The 20399-nt window shown below is 41.3% G+C and overlaps 1 protein-coding gene across 2 annotated transcripts in view; it reads left to right on the top strand.

The window, feature by feature from the left end:
* The window catches only part of SYNE1 (spectrin repeat containing nuclear envelope protein 1), a 446717-nt gene that overhangs the window by 211910 nt on the left and 214408 nt on the right, over positions 1–20399 (top strand). For both annotated transcript variants that reach the window (XM_066372972.1, XM_066372973.1), the window contains 8 exons: positions 1382–1673; positions 2524–2696; positions 5150–5459; positions 6981–7145; positions 12352–12708; positions 16677–16813; positions 17043–17220; positions 17695–17877. In XM_066372972.1, the coding sequence (XP_066229069.1) occupies positions 1382–1673; positions 2524–2696; positions 5150–5459; positions 6981–7145; positions 12352–12708; positions 16677–16813; positions 17043–17220; positions 17695–17877 (1795 nt within the window). The remainder of the gene's footprint in view (positions 1–1381; positions 1674–2523; positions 2697–5149; positions 5460–6980; positions 7146–12351; positions 12709–16676; positions 16814–17042; positions 17221–17694; positions 17878–20399) is intronic.

Here is a 20399-nt window from a genome sequence, read left to right on the forward strand (position 1 = left end):
TTTTTGTTTTTAATCATAATATTTCCAGGACACATATCTTGGGGGGAATGCCCTGTATTTTTAATCCTTTGAGTAGTGAGTATTTTTCATGCATGCTGACCCCCAGAAGTGAGTTTTTTTTTCAAAAAATGAAGTTAGTTCAAGTTACTCTGGATGGTCAGGAGGGACGAGGATGTATATGAACATTCGTACTACTCAAAGGGTTAAAAGTACTCTAGACTTGAGACTCATTGAATTTATCCATTAAGCAGTTCTTCTTAGAATAACAAGTAGTATCTGTTCTCTTAAATGATTAAACTTACATTATTTTCTTGCCTCATCAAACAGGTTCCCAGAATGAAAAATGTATTTTATAGTAAATATAATATTATATAAATCACATACATTTCACAGAGGCCTGGAGGATGCTATTGATATAGTAGCTACTCAGAAAAAAAGAGATATATATATATATATATATATAAAGAGAGTGACATTGTAGGAAATAGGTTTCTTATCCTTCTTCCGGTACTCACAATAGTCTGTGTTCTGACATCTGCACTCTCCCTCTTGGTATCTCAGGCATCTCCTGACAGAGGTGCAGCCTGCATTCAGAACCGGTAAAACAGGATGAAGCCGACCCAGCCACCTGTGATGACATTTTCCTTGAGTTAATTAACATATCTCCAGACTGAAATGATCAAGGCACCTGAGATATGGGAATGAGACTCTTTAGCACTCATAAGATGGCCTTTTGGAAGAATGGGTTTTTTTTTGTTTTTTTTTTTTGCATTTATCTCTGCCAAACACTGTGTCAGGTCCTGGGGACATGAGGTGATTATAATAGCCGTGGCTTCTAGAAGGGGAAAGCTTTGTGCATTGGGACAGACAGGGCGGAGGAGGTGACAGAAGGCGCCTGGAGGAGGGGACCGGCCCTCCCCGCCCTCTCTGGAGTCATCATGATGCTTGCTGGGGAGGTGCTGCTGTGAAAGGGGCAGCCAGGGAAGAAGGAGAGGAGAGCAGAAGGTTTTCACAAAGGAGGACCCCGCAGGTCTGGGGGACTTCAACAAGCTGTTCATGGTCAGAGCGTTGAGCAGGAGAGGAGAGAGGCTGGAGTGCCTGGAGTGCCGAGCGTAGGCCACGTTCTGAACTCAGTTCCTGCTGATACACTGGGCTTGGATCGGGCACAGCGCAGATGAAGTCATGTCCCGGCTGCGCGCTGACTGCGTCTGGAGAAAGCAGAGGCGAGGCAGGTGGCCAGTGCCGTCCCCAGGCTCTCCGTTTTAAAGGCACGTCAGCTGTGAGCTCTCGTCTGGCCACGGCTCCAATATCAACAATCGTCTGTCGCTCCCTGGCACGCCCGAATGGCGGAGCTAATTTTTTTCTTCTCTGTTTTCTTTAGAGAGTCCCTTGATAAGCTTTCCCAGAGAGGACAGCTTCTCGGCGAGGAGGGCCACGGGGCTTGGCAGGAGGGCCGCCAGTGCTCCCAGCTGCTCGCCAGCTACCAGGACCTGCTCAGGAGGACCAAGGAGAGGCTCCGGAGCGTCCAGGTGGCCCTGCAGGAGCACGAGGCCCTGGAGGAGGCGCTGCAGAGCACGTGGGCCTGGGTGAAGGAGGCTCAGGACAAGCTGGCCTGGGCGGACAGCACCATAGGGAGCAAGGACGCCCTGGAAAAACGGCTGTTACAAATACAGGTAGGCACGGCCCCAGCCAGACACCCAGCGTCCCAGGACTGAGCTGATAGGATGGATTCACCGATGTCTGAGCCGGGTGCTAATCATTCTGTGTGCTTCTCTCTCCATGAGGACTACGTGAGCGAGAGGGAGAGCCTGCACAAAAAGGATTTGGAGGGGATCGTTTTCCCCCTTTGTAAAGGAAAGGCATGTTTTCCTTTAAATAGCTTGAAAATACTTTTTAATTTCACTTAGTATATATTCAGCAGACGTTATGAAACAACTACCTACTTAACTCCAAGCACTGTGCAATTAGCTGGGCGTATAGCGATAACAGTTAGAGCTGGCTGTCTAGGAGTTCGGGTCAGTGGCAGAGACCAACCATGAACTGTCACCTGCAGTGAGTACAGCATGTGCGTAGGGGTGTGGTCGAAGCCAGCAGGGCCACCTGCAAAGCACAGAGGAGACCGCCTGCCCAGACTGCAGGCAGCGAAGGTGACCCTGAAAGATAGGAATCAGCCAGGCAATGAAGGGAGGAGCTTGCTAGGTTTTTGACAAGCGCGTTTTCGTTTTCAAAATAATTTCTTTTTACTCTGAAACCAAATTTCTGGAAAATTACAATGTTAGCTAGGCAAGTAGCCTACAGCTTTCCAAGAGTTTAAAATAGTAAATCTTTACTCCCAGACTCCTGGCTGTCTAATATTTAAATAAAGTTTAATACGGCAGTAGGACTGAGACTTTGTTGGTATTGCTGTTTTCGTTTGAAAGTAAGATAGTTCTTCCCTTGATTCTCATGGGAAACATAATTGTTTTGAAAGCTATCGGAAGTCTTTAGTATTTCTACTGACCTGTATCCACTCTTCTTTAACAGGACATTCTCCTGATGAAAGGCGAAGGAGAAGTTAAGTTGAACATGGCCATTGGCAAAGGGGAACAGGCCTTGAGAAGCAGCAACAGAGAAGGTCAACAGATGATTCCGGCTCAGCTGCAGACCCTTACGGATGTGTGGGCCAGCGTCATGAGCTCCTCCGTCCACGCTCAGAGGTACAGAGTCCGTTTCTGGCGTTTATTGCCCTAACTAAAACCCAGAGGCTTAGCAAGTGACGGAGCAGTGCCGGGGTACCCTGTGACCAAGCGTGTTATTTGCGCTAGTTTTGTGCTTGCCTGTCTTTGTGTAGGTTGTATTTTCAATCATGGCAAAGACTGGTTTTGTTTGTTTGTTTGCTTGCTGTGTGTGTGTGTGTGTAATATTTATATCTCCCATGGAATTTTACACACAACATGGGCTCAGTATAATTCCCCTTTTCAATTTATCAGAGCAAAAATATACGGTCTTTAATAACTTGAATATGTTGTCACTTTTTAAAAGACGCATCAGGGAAATTAAGTTGTTGGCAACCGTGTGGCTTAAGTATGAATCTTTTTCTCAACCCAAAGTAATACCACCCACATTGGGGCTGTGGAAATGGGGGCGGGGGCAGTTGACTGTCACCGGGATGGGACATCCTGGGCCTTCAGTGACGGAGGCCTGCGGAGCCCCTCTTGGGAAGCACTGACGTGCTGCTGAGAACATGGAGAGGATGCTCGTGGTCACACCAGGTGTCGTTGTTGCTCCGGTTATGAGTGGAGATCTACACCTTCCTCCCTCGCCTCAGAGGAGCCACAGATGAGCAGGCAGGCTTGTTGGACAAATGACAGTCAATCAGAATTATGTTAAAATACATTCTAAGAGCCATATTCTGAAGGTTATATATACTTTTAGATCACCAAAGAACTATGTACTCACTATGACCAAAATAAATAGATCAATCAAAGATTAAAACCCATCACAAAACAAAACGTAGCATAAAGAAAACTCTGCAATTACCCACTCCAATGTAAAAATGAACCATGGTGTCAACTAAAATTTGGGAAGTGGTGTTTTGGTTTGGTTTGTTTTTCTTTTAATATGGAGCATTGGTAGTAACCCCCAAGGTCAGCAAGATTTTGAATTTTAGTAAAAACTCAAAATGGTCAAGAAAGAAAAAAATTCAGATTTCATGGTTCTATTATCTGTAGACCAAACTTTCCAATGCTTGGCAACATTCCAGCTTCATAAAAGTGAACAGGAATGTGGGTGAATATTTTTTGGATGTTAGAATAGAATGTTAAATACAAAAAGTAGATTCAAATTCTTGATTTTGTGTGTGTGTGTGTGACAGAGACAGAGAGAGGGACAGATAGACAGGAAGGGAGAGAGATGAGAAGCATCAATTTTTTGTTATGACACCTTAGTTGTTCATTGATTGCTTTCTCATATGTGCCTTGACTGGGGGGCTACAGCAGACCGAGTGACCCATTGCGCAAGCCAGCGACCTTGGGCTCAAGCTGGTGAGCCTTGCTCAAACCAGATGAGCCCACACTCAAGCTGGTGACCTCAGAGTTTTGAACCTGGGTCCTCCATGTCCAAGTCCGATGCTCTATCCACTGCGCCCCTGCCTGGTGAGGCAAATCCTTGATTCTTCATCAAGAAAATAAATGGCTACATATTGAGTGGAAGCCATGTTCAAGCTGCTGGGCTAAAATGATGAAACAACACAAAATATTTTTTACCCTCCTACTGCTTGGAGACTAGGGTAGGGTGCTTTTCAGAAAAACACTGACTCTGATTGTATTACTAAGACATTTTGGGATTACAGAAGAACACAGGGCCTGGCTGGCTTCTGAGGAGGGGAGATTCATGTGGAGTTTCTAGAGAACTCTTGAGGAAAGGATAAGATTGTCAGCATGTATGATGAGGTTTCTATTAATGCAAAAGAAACAATTTGAGCAAATGCTATATGCAAGGGAGACTGGGAGGAGCCCCTGAAGAGTTCAGAATAGTTTTAATGCTGAATGCTTTAAAATTTTATAATGCCAGCCTAGAGAGCCTTTTACTTGATGATCTGGAGAGCTATTTGGTTAACTGTTATACAATCATTATTATATCTCCTGTAATACATTTAGCCTTTATTCCTTCATACATCCAACACTACATTATACATGTGTATTCCTAAGTGAAATTCAATCTAATGATATTATTTAGCCAAGAAAATTAACCTACATTTTAAATTCCAGTCAATAAATAATTATCATCTGATTTTAGTAAGATTAGACGGAGCCCAAGAAAATTAAGAATTGATAGAGATTAAATAAAATTGATTTGATGCTCCAGGGCTGATCTTTAAAAACATAACATAAATTTGCCCATTTAGTTAGGACAATTAGCATTTAGAAGACAAATCTCCAGATGCATATATGTCTACAACAACTTACTTAAATTTTAACATAGATCCACCTTCGTATGAAGAAACTGTGCTGCGCGTCAGAGAGGGGTGTTTTCCCCTGCACTTAAAAAACACGTCTTCACCACTTACAGTAGCATTCAGCAAGTCAGCTTGCATGGATGCAGCACCCTGCTAACTGTTTTCCAGTAGTGGTGTCAAATTAACTTAGTTGTATAATAACATTATTTCTAGCACTTTAGAGTCTGTGATTAGCCAATGGAATGACTATCTAGAGTGGAAAAACCAGTTGGAGCAGTGGATGGAATCAGTAGATCAACAACTGGAGCATCCCTTGAAACTGCAACCGGGTTTGAAAGAGAAGTTCTCCCTCCTGGACCACTTTCAGTCCATCGTCTCCGAAGGGGAAGATCACGCCAGAGCCCTGCACCGCCTCACTGCAAAATCCAGGGAGCTCTACCAGAGGACGGAGGACCCGTCTTTCACGGAAACTGCTCAAGAGGAACTGAAAACACAGTTTAATGACATAATGACCGTTGCCAAGGTTAGTGCCTTCTATTGAGGAAAAACTGTCAAGGCTCAGGTAAAGAATACCCTATGGGTTGAATTATTGGGGAATCGGATTGTTCTAAAGCTATTTGTACATTTAGTGAACAAATGTTATATAAAGATAATTTCTCACCTATGGATGCCCATGAATTTTTCCTTTCTACAATCTTGGCGTTATTTTTTATTCTTAATTTTATGATTTTCTCTATTTAGAATATCAGTCAACTCATTTTTCTTCTTTTTGGAAAATTGAGAAGCCTCAAATATCAGTATTGAAAAGTTCTTTACCTTTTGCTGCCACTTACATTTATTAGAGTAAATGCAAGTCCCTGATTTGCAATCATGTAAATCACATTGTGTTCATTTCTCCTCTTAGCAAGAACTGCGTTTTTCTCTTCTTAAAGATATAGGCTCTTTCATGAAGATAAAGACGTCTTCACAATATCTTTTGTATATTTGTGACCATGTTAAGAGAAGAAGGGAGAATTTTTTTTCCCTTTTTTAATTTTTCTTTTGGAAACTTTCAATTATTAACATATGTTTTCGCTTATCTTAATTTATATTTTGGTAATGTTTAAAATAAAAATCAGTGAGAAGTAAATCTTACCTTGTCACTTCTTGGATGTGTGACTTTGAGCACATTACTTGATTTCTTTAATGTCTGTAAGTGTCCTTTGCTATAATCTTGTGATAATAACGGTATCACAATATCACAGATCTATTGTGAGGATAAAATAAGCAAATATATTTAACATGCTGAGCAACTGCTTTACATAAAGCCAACACAAATAATTTCTTAAATAATAAGAATTATTATTGGCTCTGGCCGGTTGGCTCAGTGGTAGAGCGTCGGCCTGGCGTGCGGGAGACCCGGGTTCAATTCCCGGCCAGGGCACATAGGAGAAGCACCCATTTGCTTCTCCACCCCCCACCCCCCCCTTCCTCACTGTCTCTCTCTTCCCCTTCCGCAGCCGAAGCTCCATTGGAGCAAAGATGGCCCGGGCGCTGGGGATGGCTCCTTGGCCTCTGCCCCAGGCGCTAGAGTGGCTCTGGTTGCGGCAGGGCAATGCCCCGGAGGGGCAGAGCATCGCCCCCTGGTGGGCAGAGCATCGCCCCTGGTGGGCGTGCCGGGTGGATCCTGGTCGGGCACATGCGGGAGTCTGTCTGACTGTCTCTCCCCGTTTCCAGCTTCAGAAAAAAAAATACAAAAAAAAAAAAAGAATTATTATTAAGTGGATGATCAGTGAGGGATGTTAGTTCATAGCCATTAAACCTAAATTTTTATGCAAAGCTGGACATAAGTAAAATTATAGGAAAAATAATTTTATCCTCAAAGTCTTTTTGTCGAATTAAGATTTTATATTTTCATTTCAAGATTTAAAGCACAGAGAAAATACAAGAATATGAATGAAGTCTTCTGAGATCATTGTGAGACCAGTGTCAGACTGTCATCTTATCTGATTTCATATTCTCAACAGTGACGACTGCTCAAGTAGCCTTTGTGTTTCTTTACTAGGAGAAGATGAGGAGGGTGGAAGAGATTGTGAAGGACCATCTCATGTATCTAGATGCAGTGCAGGAATTCACAGATTGGCTCCATTCTGCAAAGGAAGAACTTCACCGGTGGTCGGATATGTCTGGAGATTCATCAGCCACCCAGAAAAAGTTGTCCAAAATTAAGGTCAGAAAATGAATAAATGTTATAACGTTAGTTTCATTGTTTCCTGAGTCAGACATACCTGTGATAAAGGTTCTATAGATTAGATTCTGTTATTTAAAATGTTCTTTTCCTCTTTTCTATTTGTTGGTGTTTATTACTTTGCACCTCGTGAACTTGAAACATAAACAAGAGGGGGAAAAAGGAATTCAAAACTCTTTACACTTTGAGCAAAATGAAACATTGTCCACATGATCCTCTGCTTGCAAATGTGCTTATTGCTGTAGTATGAGAGACACCAACCTCACGCCAGCTTGGAGTCCCAGCGAACCGGGTGGTATTTTCCACAGCAGAAGAAAAGTTCACATAACAAACAGTGAAAAGTTTTGAACAATAACTTGTCATTCTAGATGTTTTATTTTGCTTTCCTAGCCAACAGTACTGCGTAATAAAAGACAGTACTTAACTGATCACCTATAAAAGCACCTTTAAGCAAAAAAAAAATTAAAAAAAAAAATCATAGGACTCATAGAACTAGAGACCTTGGTATCTTTTAGTAATTTCTAGTTACTTGAATATTACAATGCAATAATTTCCCCTCTGTAGAAAATAATAGACTTTAATCTAAAAATTAAGCAATGATAAAATCCTTAATGGTTAAATTTGAGATGAAGAAGTGTTGGGTAGCAATAGTGTAACTGTGGTCAGGAATGTAAGACTCGGACTGTGTTCTCATCTCTGGCGATCACACAAAAATCATGAAAGCTCTAGATTATGTAACAGTAACAGCTATCTTTTGAAGATTTACTTCTAAGGGCTTATCTTATTTAAACTTCATAGTGATCATGAAGGTTTTAAATGAGATAATCATATAAAGGCACTTTTTAAATATTCATGATCTGTGTGATTCTTTAAAATATTTCTTTGACACATTTCTTAGTAATATTTTAATTTATTCACCCATCCATCCATTTGCTCAGCCAGTGTTGTGAATCCGGCAAGGAACTCGCGGTGTAGGATGGGATAATGATACACAAATCGATGTTTATGAAATAGTGTACTCAGTGTATGCTATGTCTAAGTGTAATGACAGCTCACTACACTTTCAGAGTTCAGGCTTTGGGACCCATTCCCAATGCTGTATCCTTCCTCTACTGATTGTTTGCCTGTGTCTTCAAGCAAGTCACTGGGTACCCTCAAGCTTCAACCTCTTAATTGGTAAAATAAGAAAAACCACAGAACCTGACTCATCAAGTGGTTTTGAGGACTGCATCAGATCACGCACACCAAACATTTCATTCAGCTTGACACACTGAATGCATTCAACGAGAAGATCCAATGGATTTGGTCCATGAGTGATTTAATCGGCTGGTTAGTGACAGTGTAGGAAAAGTCACGACTGATAGGACATTACCTAAAGTCAATAAAGCTATGTCCATCTGAGGTAAACAGATATAGGCAGAGAAGATGAGCTCAGTTGTGTACAGATGGGATTTGAACTGCCAGACAGTGATGTCTAGGAGGCAGTTGACTGGTCAAGTCTGAATTTCAGGTTAGGAAACTGAGTTGATGACACAGAATTGGAATGGTCAGCGTATAATTTGTAGTAAGAATCACCAGAGTAAATGACACCAAAGCCTCTGTAGACAGCAAACAGAACAATGGGCACAGGACCACCAAACCTACTGATATTTAAATTAAAAAAAAAAATTTTATTTATTGATTTCAGTGAGATCTAAGGGACAGAGAGAGTGAAAGAGACAGAAACAAGAACATAGATTGTTCCGGTATGTGTCCTGACCAGAGATTGAACCAGCAACGTCTGTGCTTCGGGATGATGCTCTAACCAACTGAGCCATCCGGCCAGGGCAAACCTACTGATATTTAAAGGGACACAGTGGATGATTTGAAAGGGGGAGGGAGAAAAAAAAGAGGAGAAATAACAGAGGAGGACCAGGAAGGAGGGGGTCACTGTCACAGAAGTAGCAGGAGGCAGCCATTAAGTGGAGGATCAAAGAACGCCCACTGGACTTGGCAGTTAGGCTGTTGGACAGCCCCACCGGGGGGAGGGGGTGGGAGAAGCCCCCCGGCCAGGGGAGGGGGGAGACCTCCTGCACGGCTCTGTGAGTGAATGGCGGGGTGGGATAGGAGATGGTGGGGGGGGGGGGACTAATGTTTTGAAGTGTTGACATGAGAAGATTAAAACATCCCATTACAAAGCTGTGGACTGGCTTGCCAAAAGACCCTTCTTGGCCCTGGCCGGTTGGCTCAGCGGTAGAGCGTCGGCCTGGTGTGCGGGGGACCCGGGTTCGATTCCTGGCCAGGGCACATAGGAGAAGTGCCCATTTGCTTCTCCACCCCCCCCCCTCCTTCCTCTCTGTCTCTCTCTTCCCCTCCCGCAGCCAAGGCTCCATTGGAGCAAAGATGGCCCGGGCGCTGGGGATGGCTCCTTGGCCTCTGCCCCAGGCGCTAGAGTGGCTCTGGTCGCGGCAGAGCGATGCCCTGGAGGGGCAGAGCATCGCCCCCTGGTGGGCAGAGCGTCGCCCCTGGTGGGCATGCCAGGTGGATCCCGGTCAGGCGCATGCAGGAGTCTGTCTAACTGTCTCTCCCCCATTTCCAGCTTCAGAAAAATACAAAAAAAAAAAAAAGACCCTTCTTAAAAAAACACTTTTATAAAATATATAGTTCAAAGAAATAGAGGAAATATAGGAGAAGTTGCTGACAGAAGGAAATTGGAATTTGTGAAGGGGAAAGTGAAGCCTCTCATCGGGCCAGGTCAGGCCTGAACGTAGGCCGCTGTGTGGGTGAAGAAAAGTCATGGAGGAAATAAGTTAGTGGCTCCTCTGTCCTTCTTGTCATCCCTGCCCACCCCTGGGAGTGACTGTTACAAATAGGCAACTTCAGAGCCAAAAGTGTATGTGTGTGAGGGTGTGTGTACGTCTATGGGTATGTGCTTATAGTATTTTTAAAGAGTGTAAATACAAGACAAGGAAATACATGGAAAAGGCATTTCAAAACACTTTAAAAATAATTTTAAATTATTTAAAATCTGGTTGAGTGGAGTTAGTGATGACGGGTATTGAAATGCCCTATTTGGGTGCCAGAGAGAAGTGTGAGGATACATTGGAGAGTATATTGGCAAACTGATGTTTGAGAGTTAATGTTCTCTGGATTCCACATATGAAATCACTCAGAAAAACAAATTCTAAGTATTTAAATCTAATAGTTGGACATAGTTCTTTTGAAAAAGTCATCGTTTTCCTTCATCAAATCACTACTTACTCTAAACACTGATAAACAAGGAAAGATTTTAGAATCCTGCTGTTGAGGAGAGGATGAATGTGTGTATTAAATGTTAACAGTGTAAAGGATTTCACGGGATTGTGCTTTGGACTACTATAACTAAATACTTCTAAATTACCTATACTTAAATATGGCCTTCTTGAATATAACTATGGAAGATATATTTATTTCAAGCTAATCTAATAAAATGTGAATTCTGTTAGAGTAGTTAAGAAAATTTATGCTTAACATAATTCATTAAGCATACTTCATACTCGTTTTTTCTGGACCCGTTAACTTTTCTTCTTGAATTTTTCCCCCCTAGTAATCATTTTTTTCTTTCTATTTAATCTAGGAATGAAGTCATAATTTTGTATCAATACTAATAAGATCTGGGCTTTAGCAATAGTTATGTAAATATATTAATACCAGATGATGAATTCAGTGAAATTTCAATAAGCAGTATATAGCCTCAGAAAAAAAATAACACTATTTTACCTAACGAGCAGTGCATATTTAAACTTCATCTTGTCCTTTAGAGCATTTGTGTGCTAGAAGACAAAAAGTTATAGCTAAACTGTTAAATTTCTAGTGAGTTTTTTTTAAAAGGAAAAAAATAATAGAATAAGGGGACCCAGTGGAAAGGTTACTTTAAACTTGTGATTAAGTATGTCTGTCAATCCTTCTTATTTTAGTTACTATAAACTGTTTAATTTAAGAAAGGGAAGAGTTTGAAATTGAGTGGGGCACATGCTTTTGTTGTGATAGCCTGGCTTGATTCCTGGCAGGACGGAGGTGTGACCGAAGCTATGTCTCCCGGAGGAAGAGGACAATGAGCTAGAGACCCTGAGAGGGCACAGTCCCCTGCAACCCGCGTCCACTTGCTCTTTAACTCAGGGCAGCGATTCTCAAGTAGCGCGCCGCAAGCATTTTTAAAACACGCGACACCTGACTAATTTTTTTTTTTTTTTTTCATTTTTTTCTGAAGCTGGAAACAGGGAGAGACAGTCAGACAGACTCCCGCATGCGCCCGACCGGGATCCACCCGGCATGCCCATCAGGGGCGATGCTCTGCCCACCAGGGGGCGATGCTCTGCCCATCCTGGGCGTCGCCATGTTGCGACCAGAGCCACTCTAGCGCCTGGGGCAGAGGCCAAGGAGCCATCCCCAGTGCCCGGGCCATCTCTGCTCCAATGGAGCCTCGGCTGCGGGAGGGGAAGAGAGAGACCGAGAGGAAGGAGGGGGTGGGGGGTGGAGAAGCAAATGGGCGCTTCTCCTGTGTGCCCTGGCCGGGAATCGAACCCGGGTCCTCCGCACGCTAGGCCGACGCTCTACCGCTGAGCCAACCGGCCAGGGCACCTGACTAATTTAGTCAGGGTCACTGGTCTCTTTTCCCTTAGATTGTCCAGTAAAAAAAAAAATGACACCAACCAGCACAACAATAACCATCTGCTGTGAATGAATCAAAATTCCACCTCTTTTTTGTTGTTGTTAAATCTGCAAAACGTTAAAGATTTTTTGGTGTCCCACAGAATTTAGTAATTAGTGAATGGGCCCCATGGGATGAAAAAGGTTGAAAATCGCTGATGGAGGGAGAGATATTGATATGCTTATTTACAGGAGCAATATCCTAACAGGCAAATATTTAAGTCACTACCAGAACAGCTTCACATATTCAAACAATGCCTGATTTCAGGGTCCCAGCTTCGTCTGCTGCTGCGGGGATGTTTCGGATTCCACAGCTTATTTTGCAACCAGCCTGGGCGCTCTCAGGATGAGAGAACTCCCTGCTATTCTAACTTCTTCGGGGTGGGCGGCTGGCTTGATTCTGGTTCCCCGGCCCAGTGGCCGACACTCCCTGGCAGGACAGGGTCCCCCTCCGTCCAGATTTGGAAACTCCTCGCTGTGACTCAGCCTCCTCGGTCACCATGGTGATATTCCATTACAGGAGCTGATGGATTCCAGAGAGACCGGGGCCAGCCGCCTGAGCAGAGTGGAGTCCCTGGCTCCCGCAGTGAAACGGAACACGACGAGCGGCGGGAGTGAGCTCATGGACGCGGAGATGCAGGCCCTGCGCGCCGACTGGCAGCGGTGGGAAGACAGCGTCTTCCAGACGCAGGGCAGCCTGCAGAGCCTGGTGAGCCAGATGGCCCTGTCGGAGCAGGAGTTCTCGGCCCGGGCGGCTGACCTGGAGCAGGCCCTGGAGCACTTGGGCGCCCTTCTGACCACATGGGCTCAGCAGCTCACGGCCCTGGAAGGCAAGAACACAGACCAGGAGATAGTGGAGTGCTGGAGGAAGGGACGGGTACGTGGGCTTCCTGTTTTCTGTTGTTGATGCTGACAATTTGCTTTGGGTTCACATTGTTGCTAAAAATTTTTTTTTTTTGCTAATTAAAAACAGACAGCATTCAGACTTGAAAGAAGTATTTCTAATTAAATTTGCAAATCTGATCTGTTTCCTTTTCTCATAAATCAAACTCTTGTAAAAATAAAGATAGAGGAGAGAAGAAGTTATGGCTCACCATGGAGACAGTTATTGTTGGAGCAAATGCTGTCCTTTCATGGGTCTGGTGTAAAGAGTTTGTAAGACTGTATTCAACCATTGAGCCCGAGAAGTGGCCTGTGGGTAGAGGCATAAATAGATGGAGAGTCATAACTGTCTTCCTGCCAGGGAATTATTTTCAACAGTTACATGATTGAATTTATAACATTGAGAGAAATGTTTGGTAAGGTCCTAAAGCACAGCTAATTGTTTCCCCCTGGTTAGCTCTGCTGTGTGCGGTTTTAGCAGCTGTGCATGAATTAACCCATCCGTCCGCAGGACTCCTGTGTCATACTCGAGGGTTGCCTTCCGGACATTTTTTTTTAAAACTAATGGCAGCTCTTTCAGAATGAGAGAGAAGACAGCGTGAAAGGGGTAGTGAAGAATGGCAGCAGCTTGAGATCCTCTTTCTTTCTTTACTGTGAAATGGTATCTTAGAAATTTTTTTTTATTTGCTGTTTAATAATGCTCTGAATCGTGGATGTCCTTAAAAGGAAATTTTAGTAAACTTCTCTGTATCTATTTATGTTATCAACATTTCAAAATAGCTTTAGCCAGTAAGAAACTCATGTAGTATAAATATTTCCAACATTGTCTTGTTTTTAAATCAGTTATTTGGGGCAAAATATAGCACTCCGCAAAGCAAAACTTCATAATCATCTCTTTATGCTATTTTATTTATAATGTCTCTAGGTTCTATATATATATATATATATATTTTTTTTTTTCCTGATGCCTTTCTTGTCCTTTAGGCTTAAACACTAGGATAAAGTATAGAAAGCAGTTCTGTAAAACAGGGACAGGAAGTTGGGGATTATTTCACGCGGTCAGTATTATTCACTCTGATATCAAAAAAATATGTTAAAATGTCTTGATTCTACTTCGTTTCCCTTCTTTTCCCAATCATTAATAAGAGTGGAAATTTTAAAAAGAAAGATTTAGTGATATTAAATCATATTACTATTCTGAGCTACCATTATTTTTTTTTATATTGATACTATGAATGAAAATAGTAGGCGAGGTCCACAGAAAGGTAATACAAAAGTAAATACAGGTTTTTAACAGTACAAACAACTCCAACACAATAGCCCCCTGCTTTGATCTATTTCCAGGTTTGACTCCAGGGCTCATGGTTTTGATGACAATTACTACATCACCTCTAAACACTCAGATTTACTCTTATTCTAATAATGATATTTTTATTGAAAAGTGGGGACAATAAAAAAGAGAAATGATAATTCTGTGATGGGATAAAGGTCTTAGCTAATGCTACGGTGGACATCATTTCACAATATATAAATGTACTAAATCAAGACGTTGCACAGCTTAAACTCAGACAATGTTCTGTGTCAATCATATCTCAGTGAAGCTGAGAGCAATTTTTCAACTTTTAAAAGATAGAAATAATACTCTTGTTACAATGAAAGCATAGGAACGTTTTCAGAATAATGAGTTTGCTAGGGCTCTTGTGGCTTTGTTTTGCTGTTAGGAAGGACTCGACATTGTTAGCAATCATCATCATAATCATGAGCCTTCACAAGTATTGACTTTCTCTTCTGCAGTTAAATGATGGTTCTCAAGAAATCTTTGAAATAATAAAAATGGATTATTATCTATAGACTGTTTAAAATCTTGTCACAAAAAATATCTTGTTTACTGTTTTTGCAACACCTGTATCTCTTAATATCCATGGGCGATTATTAGTGTTGGAAATTTAACAATTTTTTTAACCTGCATAAGGTTCAGGGGGGGGGAAATGCACTCCAGGATTTAACTGAAACATGAGTACATAACCTGGCATTTCTATAATTAAAGATTCTAATAATAAGCTTTAATTTATAATGAAATTGGAGAAAAAAATGTTAATGTAAAATATTGGTCAAAGCTTTTCATTTTTGATAGCACCTCATGTATAAATGACTCATTTGAATCTCTGGGGTGTTTTATTTACTTCTTTAGTGTGTGGTAAGTTTCTTTGGTTCTTATAATGGCCTTTTTAAAATAAAAGATTGAATATAATGTAAAATAGTAGTTACTAGTCTAGCATTTGGAGTCTCGGGGAGAAACTTTCTAAGTCTTATTTATTAATTTTGTAAATAAAAATGTTTTCGATGGCTCTAGCCCCACACTGAGCTAAGTAAAGAAGTTTAAAGCTAAGAGAGCACCATCCCTCTGCTCAGAGCCACGGTGCAGGTGGGAAGGCCAACAAGTTCAAAACCAGTGGGAGCACTCGGTAGTGATGAGTGTCAAGAGGAGCGGTGTGTTCTCAGTGAGAAGCCCCGAAGAGCTGGGAAGGAGGGCAGACAATCCTTAGGGGAGTCGTGGTTGGAGCTGAGTCTTGAGGTATGGTTACAGATTGACCCGATCTGTTCGGTGGAGGAATGACACCAGGGTACAGAAGTACTGAGGAACCAGGAAACATCAGGAGAGAAGACTAGGGAACTGGACTCAAATGAAGAGGATCTTGTGCTGTTCTAGAGCGAAATGACAAAGATGTAAATGGGTCTGTGATAGTCAAGGGGCAAAGGTAGCTGATTAAAGGAGTTCTCTGAAACACAGAACAGACCAGAGCTCATTCGCTCTTGCCTAGAGTGAGAAGGGAAACAGGCAAGGCTGTGCTGATGCTTAGTTTTCTGATTTAGATTAGTTGGAAGGACAGTGGTGTCATTTACTAGGATGAAGAATGCCACACAGACCTGGTTTGTTGAGAGGCGTGGTTTTCCCTACAAATCTAGGCCGCCTCACGATAAATATCTCTGAGAATAAAAATAGTAACAGCAGTAGCTCTCAGATTACTCATTTTCTTGTCCCTCTTCTTTAATTATTGTTGTTATTATTATTATTATTATTTACCTTGGTGATACCATTATCCATACAATCTCATTTAAATATTTGGGAGTTGTTTACCTACTGCTTGTACTTATAAAGTATATCAGTGTGCCAGAAATTGTGTGTTTGGCACTCATGATGTCATTTGCTCCTTGTGTGACAATACTTTGTGAAACTCTGTGGCCCATGGTCTGGATTTCAGAGGTGTAGTTGTTAAGTCTCAAGATTTTATATTTGGATTTGATATTCACAGTACTGTGATTATTCACATGCCTCTCTGATCCATTAAACTGTGAGCTCTTCAAATACAAGAATCATGCCCTTAGCCATGTTGGTGGTGTGGTTTCCAGAATTCAGCAAAATGATTCGCACGTGATAAACATCTCGGAAATATTTGATGACTGTGAGAATGAAACTGTGAAGTGAATTACTGCTTAAATCAGACCTGTGGATTATAAGAATTTCTTAAAATAATTTTATATACTATGCAAAATCAATTGCTATATTTATGTACCAAAATAAGTGTTGCTTTGCTTTGAAATAGTTTCTCTTTAATTTTAAACAGTATTCATATCTTTTGATGTCCTGGTCAGACTGCTTTTAGACAATTTATGCTTTTTTCTCTTTTCTTTTTCTCACCCCACTTTAAGTTATTTGACCACTCGATCATTTGACTTCTTGGCAACATTTCATGCCAGAGTGCCTGTCCGTGACCGGGAAGAGACACAAATTAGCCACGTGATATTATTTGCCATGGGGAATATGCCTCATGTCTTTACTGAATGTATATGTTGGTCCTTCCATCACTAATAGTTTATACTGTGATCTATGTATTTACAGTATGAAGATGTGGAAGTTACCTAGTTTCAATGCTTACCCTCTGTCTTGTTATTTCTGAATAGGAGACACTGGAAGCTCTACAAAAAGCAGAGCCTAAGACAGAGGATCTCAAGTCTCAGCTGAATGAGCTGTGTCGATTTTCCAGAGACCTGAGTACATACAGTGGAAAAGTTTCTGCCTTGATTAAAGAATATAACTGGTGAGCACGAAACTTACTGGTATTTGAAATCTTTTCATACAAGTAAGAGGCTAAAAGGTTTGTATATTTTAAGATGGGATTTCAATATTAATATCATTTAATCATTAGGTACATGACTAAATGACACGAGTGCATACTCTAAGAGTTGTTGATTCTATCACATGGTATTTTAATATTTTTTAAATCATTTTTTTTTCCTTCTATTAAATGCTTCCAACCATGGTTTTAGTCTTTGTTTGCAAGCATCCAAGGGCTGTCAGAATAAAGAGCAGATTCTACAGCAAAGATTTCGAAGAGCCTTCAAGGATTTCCAGCAGTGGTTGGTTAATGCAAAAATCACTACCGCCAAGTGTTTTGATATACCTCAAAATATTAGCGAAGTTTCGACAAGTCTTCAGAAAATACAGGTAAGAATGTTATTAATCCTATTAATGGAGATTAAATGAATTTTAAAAGTGCCTCTAGATCATTGTAGAAGCATATTAAAATTTTGCTTAAGAAAAATTTCAAATAAACCTTTGGGTGAAATGACTGTGTACTTGACAAGAAACTAATCCATTTGTATAAATGCATGCTTTTATATATATTATATATATATATGTATATTAGTAGGGATTTAGGATATAATAAAAGCTCTTTCTATGTGACATTGTGCCTGAGCATTCTAAGTGGAATTTTTCATTTAATTTTTGTGGTAACCACATCAGGTACATAAGATTATTATTCCCAATGTGCAGATATGATAAAAGAGTCTTAGTCACTTTATATATACAATAAAAATTGTTTGTTCCTTCTCTGTGGTTTTGAGAAAGAAATAAAAAATCAATGTGTTTAAAGCCGAGAGCATTTTACTATGCCTACTCTTACATTTTTCTTTATAGGAATTTTCATCAGAAAGTGAAAATGGACAATACAAACTAAACACGATGCTTTCTAAAGGGGAACTTTTGTGTACTCTGTTGACCAAAGAGAAAGCTAATGGTATCCAAGCCAAAATGGCAAATGCAAAAGAAGACTGGAAAAATTTTCATTCAAACCTTCACCAGAAGGAATCCACCCTAGAGGTATAATATAAGCAACTTCGTGGACACTTCCTATGTTGATGGTTGTTTGTGGTGTCTTAGTTAAGCCACACTCTCCATATGTCTGAGTGCCCTTGTCAATGATGTCAGTCACCCCTCTCTGAATATAAATGAATAACTAGGTAATTCCAGGAAACAGTGTGATGCTAGCAGTATGAGCCACACTGAGGAATTAGGCAGTTTCTTGCAGAGTAGGGCCTATTGTCATAGACCATAAAAAACAACTGGTTTTAATTTTAAGCGTATCACTTAATCTTTGATTTGAAATCCCTTAATTTTGGAAGTTGTTCTTGGTGAGTGAATAGAAATATCTCTGTAAGGCTACAAAATGCTATGGCTGAGAAGGCATATTATAACTCATACAAATATCAAGTTGTATATTTTAGGCGTTACAATGTTTATAACAATTTTATTTTATCCAGAGACAACCTAAGTTGAATTTGTTATAACATAATTATTACCACAGTGCAATTACTTTTGTTTTATAAAACCATCTGTTTTGTGTACCAACTCTTCTCTTAAAGGAAAATTTAGAGACATAAAAATTATTATTTTTTTCCTTTTAAAACAACACTTCCTGGCAAAATAGATACTTAATTTAATTATGGCCATATTCATGGGGGATAGAAAAAAATAATAATAGGAAATTAATACTAGAAAGAGAAAATGTGTGCTTCCTCGGTGCAAGAGCACTGCGGCTTTCCTTTGGGACGGTGGCTGGTCTTTCCTGGCAGGCGTCCTCTGTTTAATAGGGAGTCATAGTCACTGTGCAGTGCCTAGACATAGTTCAAAGCCAGGCACTCTGGCTTGTAGTGTTTTAGAAATACAGTCTCTTAATATAGGAGTTTGTGGGTGGTCACCGAAGCCATGGGAGAAACAATTGGAAAAGCAAACAGAATGCACACCCTCCGTATTATAGGAACTGTATGAGGGACTTTGGGAGTTGACCGACTTAATGTAAAGCTATCTTTGGTCTTGTTCCTCAGGCCCCTCACTCAGACCCTGTGATTTTGCCCCTTAGAGTAAGAACCCACTTTTTTTTTTTTGTATGACATTTCTGACTAGGCCTCTAATAATCTGCTGTGCAGTCCCGTCGAATGAAATTGCTGATCATGGTCCTTATTTTGCCCATTAGTGGCCCTGCGGGACCACAGTAATGGGGAGATGGAAACATCTTGAATTTATTGATTTCTTTAGTTCAGAGGTCGGGAACCTATGGCTCGTGAGCCAGATGTGGCTCTTTTGATGACTGCATCTGGCTGGCAGACAAATCTTTAATAAAAAATAATAATAACGTTAAAAATATAAAACATTCTCATGTATTACAATCCATTCATTTCCTACAGCTCATGTTAATGGTTGCGGTTGGCTGGAGCCAATCACAGCTGTCCTCCTTGACAACAGAAAATTTTTATTGGATTATGTGTAACGTACACGGGTCATTGTACGGCTCTCATAGAATTACATTTTAAAATATGTGGCGTTCATGGCTCTCTCAGCCAAAAAGGTTCCCGATGCCTGCTTTAGTTATTAAATAGATATTTTTTGAAAACCTTCCATTTGCCAAGAACTATTCTAGGCTCTGGGGATGCAGTTGAGACTAATACAGAACAAACTTTCTACTCTCATGAAGCTTAAATTTGAGTAGAATACTCCAGAGCTTTCTTAGTATCTTACATTTGTGAAGCACTGTTAGTTTTCCAGGGCTTCCCCCTAGCTGCCCATCTCCCTGAGAGGTGACTGTGGCAGACACGCGTGTCCCCACACTGTAGGCACCCTGGGTCAGACACAGATGGGTCCCCGAGCTGTTCACCCACCAGCCCCTGCAGTCCTCACTACTTCGATTTTTCATCTCACCTTTTTGGACTTGCTCTTTGGCAAGACTGCCTACAGCTCTAATTAATTTAAAAGCCTTTAGTTGGTAACAACATAGTGGCATAGATTTCAAATTCACTTTAGCACTTTTATAACTAATAGACAGCGGAGAGAGACAGCTTCGCTAAAATGAATGAGCACCATATAAAACTTGATGACCTACAGCTAAACAGCTACCAGTGCCTACAGCGTATCTACAGAAGCAGTTACAGCTTCCTTGTGTGATAAACACAGACCACTACTTGATATTTCCTATATCTTTGTGTATCAGAATAAACAAATGATTTATTAAAAGCTTAGTAAGCATGTAAACCACATGCGATTTGGGTTGGCTAATGATTATTTGTATTTCCACAACAGTGTGTTCCAGGAAGTGCCCGGCACTCTCCTCCTGGAGCTGTGACTTAGTTGTGGGGACCAGACGCGTGTGCCTCAGACCAGGCGTGTGTGCCTCAGAGCAGGCGTGTGTGCCTCAGACCAGGCACGTGTGTGACAGACCAGGCACGTGTGCCTCAGACCAGGCGTGTGTGTGACAGACCAGGCGTGTGTGCCTCAGACCAGGCGTGTGTGCCTCAGACCAGGCGTGTGTGCGACAGACCAGGCGCGTGTGCCTCAGACCAGGCGTGTGT

Source organism: Saccopteryx leptura, chromosome 3 (assembly GCF_036850995.1).
Source record: "Saccopteryx leptura isolate mSacLep1 chromosome 3, mSacLep1_pri_phased_curated, whole genome shotgun sequence".
Classification (NCBI taxonomy): domain Eukaryota; kingdom Metazoa; phylum Chordata; class Mammalia; order Chiroptera; family Emballonuridae; genus Saccopteryx; species Saccopteryx leptura.